Source organism: Caretta caretta, chromosome 5, assembly GCF_965140235.1.
Source record: "Caretta caretta isolate rCarCar2 chromosome 5, rCarCar1.hap1, whole genome shotgun sequence".
Lineage (NCBI taxonomy): Eukaryota > Metazoa > Chordata > Testudines > Cheloniidae > Caretta > Caretta caretta.
Window position 1 is genome coordinate 16,463,416 of NC_134210.1, and position 12,240 is coordinate 16,475,655.

Genomic DNA, 12,240 nt, shown 5'->3' on the forward strand with positions numbered 1-12,240 from the left:
CCTCTGTAACTGTATAAATCAGCAGACAGGAGGGAGACATTAACTAGTGTGAAATGCTGGTCTCCAACAAAAGGTGTTATGTCCTGTCCGACAAGGAAGGCCCATAGACAGACAAACTAGAGTGGAACATTAAAGAGGGCAAAAGACTTTGTTGTTTACTCCCCCCCCCTTTAAGATGAGTCTTGCAAGAGAATTCCTCCCATTAGTTGAGTTTTCAGCTTAAAGTGGGGGGGGAGGGGGAGAGGGGAGGGAGAAAGGGAATAAAAAAATAAAAACGCCTAAGTCCCCTAAGGAGAAACTGTATACCATTGCTTCTTGGACTCTGTTGGGCAAGGTTTCTAGGCATAACCAAGGGATCCCCAGCTGCTTAGCTGGAGTTAGCCCTAAAGGACATATAAAGCTTGCTTATTACAGAAGCTTCTATTACCTTTTGATACCTGAGTGTAACTCATTTGCAAATATATGTTTACTTGCTTTAACCTTGTAAATATCTCTTGTTTCTTTTTCCTATATAATAATCTTTAGATAGTTTATTACAGGATTGGCTAAAAGCATTGTCTTTGGTGTGAGAGCTAAAGTGCAACTGACCTGGGGTAAATGACTGGTCCTTTGGGACTGGGAGTAACCTAAATATTGCTGTGATTTTTGGTGTAAAGGAACATCTGTGTCACAAAGGTAAACTTACCTGGGTGGCAAGACAGACTGAGTACCCAAGGGACTATCTGTGACTCCATGGTAAGGCTGGCACAGTGTCTGAAGAGTTTAAACTTGATAATTGGTTGGTGAAATCTACGTATAGAACTCACCACCAATCTGAGGGCTTGTGCATTGCTTCCTTGCAGCCTGCCCTGAGTTTGGTATCATGCTCTTGAGCCACTACAAGACCGTTTGACATGAGGATAAAGCTTTCTTTGCCTTGTGAGTTTTTCAGTGCAAGAGCTGTCATGTGTGTATAGTGCCTCTCACAGGGGACCCCTGATCTCTGTCTGAGTCTTTAGGCACGACTGAAGTTCCAATACAAATAAATAATTTTTATATCTTTTTCAAGTAGATAAACGCATCTAAAGACTCTATAGACTAGACTGTATGGGCCTAATGCTGGACACCCAGTGCAAAACTGGAGAAATGAGGCCTTATACAAGGGATCTCTGTTGGGGGGTGGTGGTAATCAATTCTCTTCTTCAATCACTGGGAACAGAGAATCTCTGAAGCCACTAAGAGAGCCCACGTGCAACCATAGATTCAGAGATCCATCTGCTCCAGGTGAGTATTTATGCCAGCTGATCAGTGTAGTCACAGAACCAAGATCCATCTGCTGTGCTTCAGAACACTACCACGTGGCTCGCTGGCGGCACGTACTCCCCTTGGTGTCCCCCATCATAAAGAAACCATGGCTGTTCCACTACATCTCGGGGCCTTCTACACATAGGAGGGCAGAAGCAGTATTTGGCCCTACTGACACCTTCATAAACATGATTTTTAAGGTGCTTGGATCATTTTGAGTTATTTTTTCCCATTGTTTAATCTTAGAGATGACAGCAATTTAGGCATCCTCATTTTACCAGTAGCTGACATAGATCCCTTAATGGAAAAGTCTTAGAGAATTTAATAGGGTGGAGCCAATACTTAAAAAGGGCTACACCACCTTCTATAATTCTAGAGAAGGGACGTAAATTTCTATTACATTCTACAGCATGCTTCTAAAGTTTCATAGAAAGGATACAACTTTCTCTCAATTTCCACAGGACTTTTCCATAAAGATCCATCGGAGTGAACTAGAGCAGACAGCAGGCCTTCCTGTTTCCACTATTTGTTTGTCCAAAGGTGTGGTGGGAATTCCTTCTGGATGTCAGAAAGCACCAGGAAAATCAAATAATTTGGCAGTGCCGCTACTGTAACAGCTGGCATAAATTCTCAGGATCCGTTATCTCATAAGCATGCAAGGTTTGTGAGTGAACTTTCAGGCAGCACATTTCTCCGAAAGGACAGTGACAGGGCATTGAACATCCCGGTTAATTGACTATTTTGGAAGCATATTTATAACTCCTTTGTTCCATATAAAAAGGCTGATTGCTACGCTGACATTAACACAAAACTGCTCAGCAATAAAGCAGACCAGATGCATTTTCAAAATTATTTGCCCTTGTCATCTTCAGGCCTGATTTAGAGTTTCAGCTTTTAAATTTACTGGGCCCTAAAATATCATCTGAAGCTCAAATCTTATCAATGAAGCTCAAATTACCTCCCACCTTTCTTCCTTTATCTTAATGCAAAAAGTTTGATGCCTGATACGATATGTGGACTATAACAATGGTTTAAAAGATTCATTCCCTCCATGTGCATACACTGAAACAAACATCTACATTTTTTGGCTGCAGCTGCTGTTATACCAGGTGTCTGAAGCCTGAAAACAAAGCAATACATGTAGGCCCTGTGGGGACCTTTTCTACAGTGAGCTTTGGTGGCTGCAGGGGGAATCCTTCCTTATAGGCAACATTTACTTCTGAACAAGAATAACATGTTTAGAACTATAACCAGCCTGGGAAAAAACTCCATTATTGTTTCTTGTTGTCCATCTCCATATGGGATCCAATCCAGATTCCTATCAACTTCTTACTATCCATACGTAGCATTTTTGGAGATTTTATTGTTCATGGTTCCTTTCTAATTAACATCACCACGTGAAATTATTTCTCAGTGCCAGACTGAAAGCACCAAGTGTCACTCTGAGCTCAATAAAGAGAACACACTCTATGGCTGGTTTATATTTCAGCTTGTGGCTTGGCAACGAACTTCTCAGAACTGAAGAAGATTTCAGGAGCTGGTGGGATTTTTGTAAACCAAACATCTTTCTGAAAGAAAACACTGCTTTTTCCCCCTCCAGGTGCCAACTTCACTGGATAAAGCACATGACACAGTATAACACAAGGTGTCTTTGGCAGTACAGTACCTGGATGGGTAGCCAGCTGCACTGATACGGATGGTCTCCAACACACCACAGGCTCTTAACTGCTGGACTGCTCTCTTTGGATCAAATCTGCAATTACATGTTAGAATGATACAGATGAGCACAGTTTCCCACTCCATGCACAAAATTAAAAGAAACCTAGCAGCAGCGTATCCGGAGGCAATGACAAGAATATTTACGTTGGCAACCTTTCCAATACAGCTGGGTTTCATTTCTGCTTATATACACAGCACGTACAGAAAGAAACTCTGCCATTTACGTTCTCCTGCATGTTGGGAGAGCTCAGTTTCCTGCAGCCTGGAAATCCTTATTGGAATTCTTTGAGCAGGTGGATTAACATGTGACTTATGCAGCACGATTAAAGGTTTTCAGGAAAAAGAACTGAGTTGCTCGTTAACAGAAAGATAGACATCACTGAGCAGAAAGAGGGATGTGATGACTGCACCACAGCATAACCTATAACAACAAGCAGTACAAGGTGCTTTTCTGCATAGCCAGAAAACCTATTCATCTGAGGTCTATAAGATGCGACATTTTCTAACAACAGTGTAATAAGGCTCTGATGTAAAGGGCAATGAAATTCTTAGGGAAGACAACACCAATTTCAATATGAAAAAACATTCTATACGATCAATACCATTACAATTAATACCAAAGTAATGATCAGACCCCACTTAACTGGCTTTGGAAACCATATGAATTTAAATGTGGTTTAGGAGCTTTAATCTTTGTTTCAATGGAACTTTGCTATCTTAGATGGCACAGGGCCATATTCTATTCTGGTTCTGGGCACTGAACCCACATTGAGATCAGCCGGTGTTCATACCAAACAAGCATAGTAAATAGAGTCCATTTTCCACAGCATGTGCACACAGAGGTCCTGATTCTCCACTCTTTGGCACCAGACACTGCATTTCAATGGGACTGCACTGAGGTAAAACATTGCAATGGAGCAGAGATTCATAGATTCCAAGGTCAGAATGCACGATTGTGATCATCTAGTCTGACCTCCTGTATATCACAGGCCACAGAACTTCCCCAAAATAATTCCTAGAGCACATCTAGAAAAACATCTCACCTTCATTAAAAATTGTCAGTGATAACGAATGTACCACAACCCCTGATAAATTGTTCCAGTAGTTAATTACCCTCACTGTTAAAAAAAAAAATTTCACCTTTTTTCAAATCTGAATTTGTCTAGCTTCAACTCCCAGACATTGGATATTATATAGCTTTATCTGATAGACTAAAGCACCCATTATTAAATATTTGTTCCCCATATAGGTACTTACAGACTGTAATCAAGTCACCCCTTAACCTTCTCTTTGTTAAGCTAAATAGATGGAGCTCCTCAAGTCTATCACTATGAGGCATGTTTTCTAATCATGCAAGCATTCTTGTGGCTCTTCTCTGAATCCTCTCCAATTTATCAACATCTTTCTTGACTTGCGCACACCAAACTGGACACAGTATTCCAACAGAGATCACACCAGTGCCAAATACAGTGGTTAAAGAACCTCTACTCCTTGAGATTCCCATTTATGCATCCAAGGATTGCCTTAGTCCTTTTAGCCACAGAGTCACCCTAGGAGTTGGTGTTCAGCTGATTATCTATCACAATCCCCAAATTGTTTTCAGAGTGTCTGGTTCCCAGGATAGAGTCCCTCATCCTGTATGTATGACCTAAGTTCTTTGCTCATAGATGTATACAGTACATTTAGCCACATTAAAAAAGCATAGTTTGCTTGGGCCCAGATTACCAAGTGAGTCATATCACTCTGCATCAGTGATCTGTTCTCTGTTACTTACTAGTCCCCCACTTTGTATGTCGTCTGCAAACGTTATCAGTGATGATTTTATATTTTCTTCCAGTTAACTGATAAAAATACAAAATAAATTAGGGCCAAGAACTGATCCCTGCAAGACCCCACTTGAAACACACCCACTCAGTGATGATCCCTCATTTACAATTCCATTTTGACACCTATCAGTTAGCCAGCTGTTAATCTGTTTTAATGTGTGCCATGTTAATTTTATATAATTTTTCTCTTTTAATCAAAATATTGTGTTGTCTCAAGTCAAATGCCTTTCAGAAGTCTATGCCTATTATATCAACATGGTTAACTTCGTCAACCAAACTTGTAATCATAACAGAAGATATCAAGTTTGTTTGACTGAACCTATTTTCAATAAACCTATGTTGATTGGCATTAATTATATTACCCTCCTTTAACTCTATATTGATGAAGTCTTTTATCTGCAGCTCCATTATTTGCCTGGGATTGATGTCAGATTGACAGACCTGTAATTATCCAGGTCGGCCTGTTTACCCTTTTTAAATATTGGCACATCATTAGCTTTCTTCCAGTCTTCTAGAACTTCCCCAGTTCTCCAACACTTATTGAAAAACAACATTAATGGTCCAGTGAGGCCCTCGGCCACCTCTTTTAAAACTCTTGGAAGCAAGTTATCTGGACCTGCTGATGTAAAAGTGTCTAACTTTAATAGATGCTGTTTAACATCCTCCTGAGATACCAGTGGAATGGAAAGAGTGTTTTCATCATCATACGTTATGACTACATCATCTGCTTTTTCCCAAATACAAATTCTCCCAAATTCAGAAACAGCCCCATAATTCTCAGCACCATTAGTATCATGAATTGCCTCACTGTAGCCCTAAAAGGTACTTGGATTGGAAACTATCCATCCCCTATTTTGATGGACAACCTTACAGAGACATACAGATGCTTCTGGGTAGCATCTGTTTATTTCAGGCACTACCCTAACTGCGTGTGGTAAAGAGACAATGCTTATCAAGGGGAGAACAGGTCCCTATATGTATGTTGGGATTCTGAATGCCCCTAATGTTTCAATCTGGAGATCAAGAATTCATGAACATTTTTTAATTTGCTCAGCTGTGCTAGAGTAGTGTAAGAAATACACCTCTGCTATTTTCCGCATTTTTAAACTCAGCAATGCTGTCAAGTCCACAGCAAGTTATCCATTATAATACCATGAAGAAAAAGAGAAGAAGTTTAACCTGTCACTCACTCCAGACAGGAATCCAAGGGGGTGCAATTTTAATAATAATAAATAATAGCAATGTTAGCAACTTTCATCCTGGAGGATCCCAAAGCAACTTATACTGTATACAAAGAGATCTCTCTGATTTGCAGGCACCTGCTCTAAACCACAGTCACCTTGCAGGTGGAACATAGCAATCAGTCTTCACCCGTAACGCTACTCAGCACAGAAAGAGTCAAATAACCTCTCCAACTAAACTATACAGGGAACTTTGCGTCAGTAGATTATATTAACTGAAAACAACATTTGGTCAAGTCACTTGAGTTAACACTCTCTTCTCGAGCAAAAAAGTGCTCTGGGGTCTATGATCTCTGAGTGACCAAGAACTTGGCTTTCCAATCTCAACGTTAAGCAACTTTCAGTAATGATGTAAGGTAGGAGTTACGAACACAACTCCTAGATGTAGCTACTTGGAATTGTAGTTGTAACCACTCTTTACATTTCACTACACTAAAAATAAATACATACATAAATAAAAATCCTCTAGAATAAAAGATCACACAGATGAGGCTGTTACCATTTCTCACCTTAGCTGGATCAATGATGAACTAAAAATTAAGGAAATAGGTTTATTATTATTAACCACTCACTTCTTTTTTTCTTGACTTGGGAGGCAGAAAGGTCTAGTGGATTGAACATGGCCTGGGGCCAAGAGCTATAATTCATGAGTTCTGCCATGGACTCACTCTTAAGTGCTCTTAAGCAAGTCAATTGGGCCAAAATTTTCAGAAGAGCTTAAAGCTAGCCATCTAATTCCACAGTTAGGCACCTAAACAAGTGACCTGAGAACCCAGCAACTTTCACTGAAATCAATAAGTGTTCCATGGAGGAAGTCATTCGGAGCTTGAAAATGAGGCTACCAATTTAAGTACCTAAATGTGGATTTAGGAACTTAATTTTAGGCTCATACTTTTGAAAATCATTGCCTTAACCTTTCTTTGCCTCAGTTTCTTCATCTATAAATTACACATACAATTACTTGCCTACCTAACCCGAATGCTGGGAAAAACTGAGTTAACGTTTGTATAGCACTTTGAAAATAGAAAAGATAAGATTTTCAGACTTGAAGCCAATGGGTCTATGGCTGTTCAGCACCTCTGAAATTCAGTGTACGTTTGTTTAGGTGCTTAAATAAGAATTTAGAAGGGAACCATTCAAAGGCACAAATAAGAGCTGGATACCCAACTTCCATTTCTGCCTTTGAAAATTTCCTCCTAGTTGACCAACGTTAAACACAATGGTTTGAAAATTTTGGCTGAAGTGCTTTGCAAGTAGTAAGCATTATGCTTACGGTGCTGCAGCTTCTTTCATGCTGGAAATCTGACACTCAAGTGTTTGATTCCTGAACTAATGTTCAGTAAACTAGATTTGTAGAAAAAAAAGTTAAATACTAAATTCTGAATGTCTCATTTTAGGAAAACGTCAAAAAATGTGTCTACTGATATAAGGAGGTTTAAGAAAATGTTCCTCTTTGAATAAATAGGTTCACGTTCTTATGCCAAATGATGAAAACGACAGTGCTAAGCAACCACATTTTAGTGGCACTGCACTACCCCAGCACTAGCATTCCACTGAATTGTTTTCCCTCGCATGGCACAGCTGAAATGTGAACTGCAGTATCTTTATCATCTTGTCTGATAGGAGGAGGATTTTTTAGAGAGCAAATTGGTTTAATTTAAGTGATGCCAAAGACTTAAGTTGCTTAAGCTGGTGGCAATAAGGCTTAATACTAGTGAGGATTCCTGGATCACCAGTACCAGACAAGTAGACTCCTCTGAGGAAGGGTGGAGATACTGATCTCTAGCAAGGGGACGGCGATGTGAATAAGCCTGAACCAGTGCTTTCCAGTTGACAAACAGGAAGTGCAACTTCAACCATCCCACCCCAGAGTATTTTCCTGTGTTGCCTGCTGTTTTCAGGATATGATGTACACAATGGCCATACCTGCACTGCGAAGGAGTTTCATGTGCTCTTCAGGCTGGAAGAATAATTCTTGGATCTACTTTGGCTTTCCCTTTGTTTTGAAAACTTCAGTTTGGCAACTCCTCTGTTGCCTGTTAGGAAGCATTACATCAAACACTGCAGCATCACCATTCTGGGACCATGCCTAGAGACTATAACAGTCAGGCACACTTGTATGCCTGCAACTTGTTTCAGTTTTGCACCTCTAATCATGTGTAGGTACAGCTGACGTCATTTAGAATTTCATGATTAGTTACTTGACCGCATCTGAACGCTATTTATAAATGGGCATCAGCTGTACCCTGAATACTTGGGGGAAAATTGGAATGTAAAATTGAAGGTGAAAAATTGAATACTCAGCTAAGGCTGGGTTGAAAACTGAGCCATGTGAATAGATGAGTCTCACAGCTCCCAAATTGGAAAGATCAGATAATTTCACCTTGGAGGCTACTTTGCTTACACTCTTTGGAGTTAGAAAATACTCCCATGACATAATCATACAGGTAACAATCTGTTTGGCATTTGCCAGTGTAGATGTATGGTATGTCATTTTGTAGATACAAATTGACTACAAGATTTTAAAATTGGCTCTGAGTGGCAGTTGTGTTAGAATAAAACCAGACATGAGGAATTATGTATCATATAAGCAAACAAATGTTCTTTCCTTATCACTGTGGCACTCTAGGAGACCTTGATGTTATTAATAGGATTACATAGGAACTACTCCATCATGGTTTTCTACTATGTCTCCAACAGCAACCTATAACAGGCCCTTTAAAGACACCTAAAAGGGAGCAACATTGGGTCCTTTCAATCAATGGCAAAATTCCACTGACTTAAATAGAATTGGGCCTAATTACAGAATTGGGCCTAATTACATTCTTCCAAATGGTAATACAGAAAAGCTGTATCAGCTCACTATAATTATTTGTCCATTTTATTTAAAATGTGTGTGTGCTCCTTCTAACTGCTGTGGCAGCTCAGGGCATCTCCTCAATCAAAATTCTCTCTCTCACTCAATTGGAATACTGCATCAGCTGATATGACTCATGTTTTTGGACTTCTATTAAAACAAATACGTAACAGGAACAAAAAATACCCAAGGTACAAACGAAGTGTTTTCAATGGAAATTTAAGGAAGTTGCTTATCCCTGTCTTTTCATTTCTCTCCTTCTGCTATTATTCATTGTTTATCACCGTATCTGTGCAATTTAACTCTAATGTGTTGTGAGCTTCTAAGATATAATTTGATCAGACACTATTGCAAAAGCAATAGTTCTGTATCGTATTGTACTGGGATATTGTATGTGGTTAGTCTGGGTCAGTGTAGCAGTAGCAGAGTATATTTGTTAGTGTGGGCTACATTTTTCTCCCATTCTACAGCACTTGGAGAGTACCACACTTCTAATATGTTCGACCATTAAAACAAAATAAACTATGAGGTATATTTTCAATCATAAGGGCTTCAATCAACAGAGGACACTGATTGTGGGACAACAGTTCTTAGAATTATATGAGTTACAGAATTTGAAATTCTTAACTTTAACTAGCCATACAACAAATTCCAAGCGCTCATACTACAGTGCTGTAGTATAAACCCCTACGCTAGGTAATCCCAGTAAACTAGTAATAATCTTTCAGGACCCACCAATAACTGTACACCCTCAACTCCAGTTGAAATCAGTGGGGCTTGAGGGAGATCAAATGCTTAGAGCACATTTTAGAAGAACCATTTTGTAAAAGGACGTGTCACTTTTAAGAGGAGTGGAACTCCAAATATTTTAATGTATAGAGACTTTTCAGCCCTTTTTACTATGAAGGACTAGAACAGCTAGCTATGTTGGCTTATCTTAAAGTGGAACTTACTTGAACGGAAGTTTCTCATCATTTGGCTTGATGCAGCGCACGTAGTGTGGAGTGGTAGCATTCAGTGTCTCCATCAATAAATGCAAGGAGTTTCGGAACTGAAAGAGACCAGAACAAAAATAAAATCCACTTATCTTTGAGTGGGGGGAGGGAAGGGGTGAATTTGGAGTGTTCAAACTCTTAATTAGGCCTGAAGATGACAAGGGCAAATTTGGAGTATATTCTAAATCAAAGACAAAAGACTACTTTACAAGCAGACATCAGTGATAAGTGGAAGCCTGAACCAGCCTATGGGTATGAAAATAATATGAATTTTCATATAAACCCAGATTGTACTCTAGAACTCTTGGTTCTACACAAACAAACACAAGAGCTACATCAAAGCAATGTTGTAGGACAATACCAAGGGACTATTTTGTGGTTTCAGGCATCATCCCTTCAACTGAGATGTTAAAGGACCCTATCTTGGTAGCTCTACAGCTAGAAGTAAAAAGTATCACTGGCTCTTTAAGAGAGAGCAAGGTACTCTCAAGGTTTAACACCAGTATTTTCAATAAAACGTGTTCCAATGAGTCCTGCACCAGCCTTTGTGCTCCTTATTCTGTGTCTCAATCACGTCCAATCAAGACTACTGAAGTCAACTCATTTGTGGTCTTCCTAAATCCCTCCTCTCTAAACTTCAGGGGAAAAGCCAGATTATTCAATCCACACCAATAAGCAGGCCTATCTTAAACTCTCCCTCATCATCTTTCACTCTCAATGGCTTCTTCGTAATCTCTGCATCAAATTCAGTATGTCCTCCTGCCTTCAGGATTCTATATATGACCTTGACTTCACCTTCCCTCTCTAATCTCACACCCATCTATTCCTTTGCCTGCTCATTCAGCTCATCTCTTTTTGCCTTCTCTGTCCAGTCCCCTTTACTCTGCACAACTGGAGGCTGCTTGTCTATTCGTGTTGCTCCACCTCTGAAACGCTCCTCCTATCACTGGCATGTTGAACCAGTTTCTCTTTTTCTATCACTTTTTTTTCTCCTCTATATCTTATGGCTGACCCACATGGTAAATAGTTTTGTGACGCAACATCCGAAAGACACCACCCTGCATCGTAACTTTAAATTACAGCTGTAATAGCCAAGGCTGAGCGTCTACTATCGTTGACTACTGTAAATATCTGCCCCACATGGCACTAGCTTTTACTTCATTACTTTGAAAAGGGCTTGGGAAGAATCGGAAAAGGAAAGCTGCCATGTAAAGAACTAGTCGACTTTAAATCCAGTGAAGACTTTACCTGGTGCCCCACACTTTTCTTGTGCTCTTTGTTGGCAGCTTTCACAGCTGGTCTGGCAGAACGGACGCTGATTTTGGGGGCGGCTCCCTTTACGGTCAGAGTAGCAGGTACAGAATCCTTTTCATCTTGAAATAAGTCAGCTACCATTTGACACTAAACGGGAGACAGGAAGACCATAAGCACCTATACCATCTATTATGTTTACCAAAGGAATTGCACTGCGAGCCACATTGCAGCCAAGACAACTTGCAGGTGTTCTCAACCTAAACTTCTAAGACTGGGCCTGAGTTACAGGTGAGAAAAGGGCAACAAAACAACATGACCAGGATTAAAAAAATCTTGCACGTGCACAAACAGCGTCGGATTAGGTATTTTGTTATGTAGGTTATCCAATGAGGACTTTCATTTTTGTCAAAAGACCCATCTGAACAGCTGTGGCATTGAAAGCAGAAATGCTGTTCAAAGCACAGGGATCCGTGAGAGAAAGGACAATGCTCAGTTCATATCACAAACTTCAATTGTGCCGTTATTGTACAGTCTGCTGGGAAACAAGCCCAGCGGCTGGTATCTTAAAGGATTCATCTCGCTCTACATGATATAAAGCTTGCGCAACATTCTGTTCTCAGAAGGGAATGGGAGAGTTCTGCTACTGCTTAAAATGTCTCCTCACCATCAGTGACTATCCTTCCCTTTCAGAAAGTCATTCAGGTCTTCATGCAGCAAGAAACACTGTCAGAATAATGTTCCAGTGCTGTCAGTGACTCACGGCATATTGCTTGCTATTTCACTCACGAAAGTAGAGCCTGATTTGTACGACAGACTGAAGCTTGCTGGTTCTGGGATTTCAAAGCCAGCCTGGTCTGTCAACCCGATCAGATCAAATTGGCACCCACCCCCCCAACTTCTTGAATTTCACCATTTACAAACAGTACCAACAAACGACAAGGGCAGACCCAGACCACCATTCTGCTGCTACTGAACCTCCTCTTTCAAAGCTTTGGAACGAAACCAGATGGTCTGAAAGCCTTGTGCCTCTGGCCATAGAGCAGCACCATCCGTGTGGAACACAA

The 12,240-nt window shown here is 40.3% G+C and overlaps 1 protein-coding gene across 2 annotated transcripts in view; it reads right to left on the bottom strand.

Annotated features, from left to right (window-relative positions):
- The window catches only part of MYO5B (myosin VB), a 367,788-nt gene that overhangs the window by 108,084 nt on the left and 247,464 nt on the right, over positions 1-12,240 (bottom strand). For both annotated transcript variants that reach the window (XM_048851019.2, XM_048851021.2), the window contains exons 15-17: positions 11,171-11,323; positions 9,881-9,978; positions 2,951-3,037 (exon numbers count right to left, since the gene is read on the bottom strand). In XM_048851019.2, the coding sequence (XP_048706976.2) occupies positions 2,951-3,037; positions 9,881-9,978; positions 11,171-11,323 (338 nt within the window). The remainder of the gene's footprint in view (positions 1-2,950; positions 3,038-9,880; positions 9,979-11,170; positions 11,324-12,240) is intronic.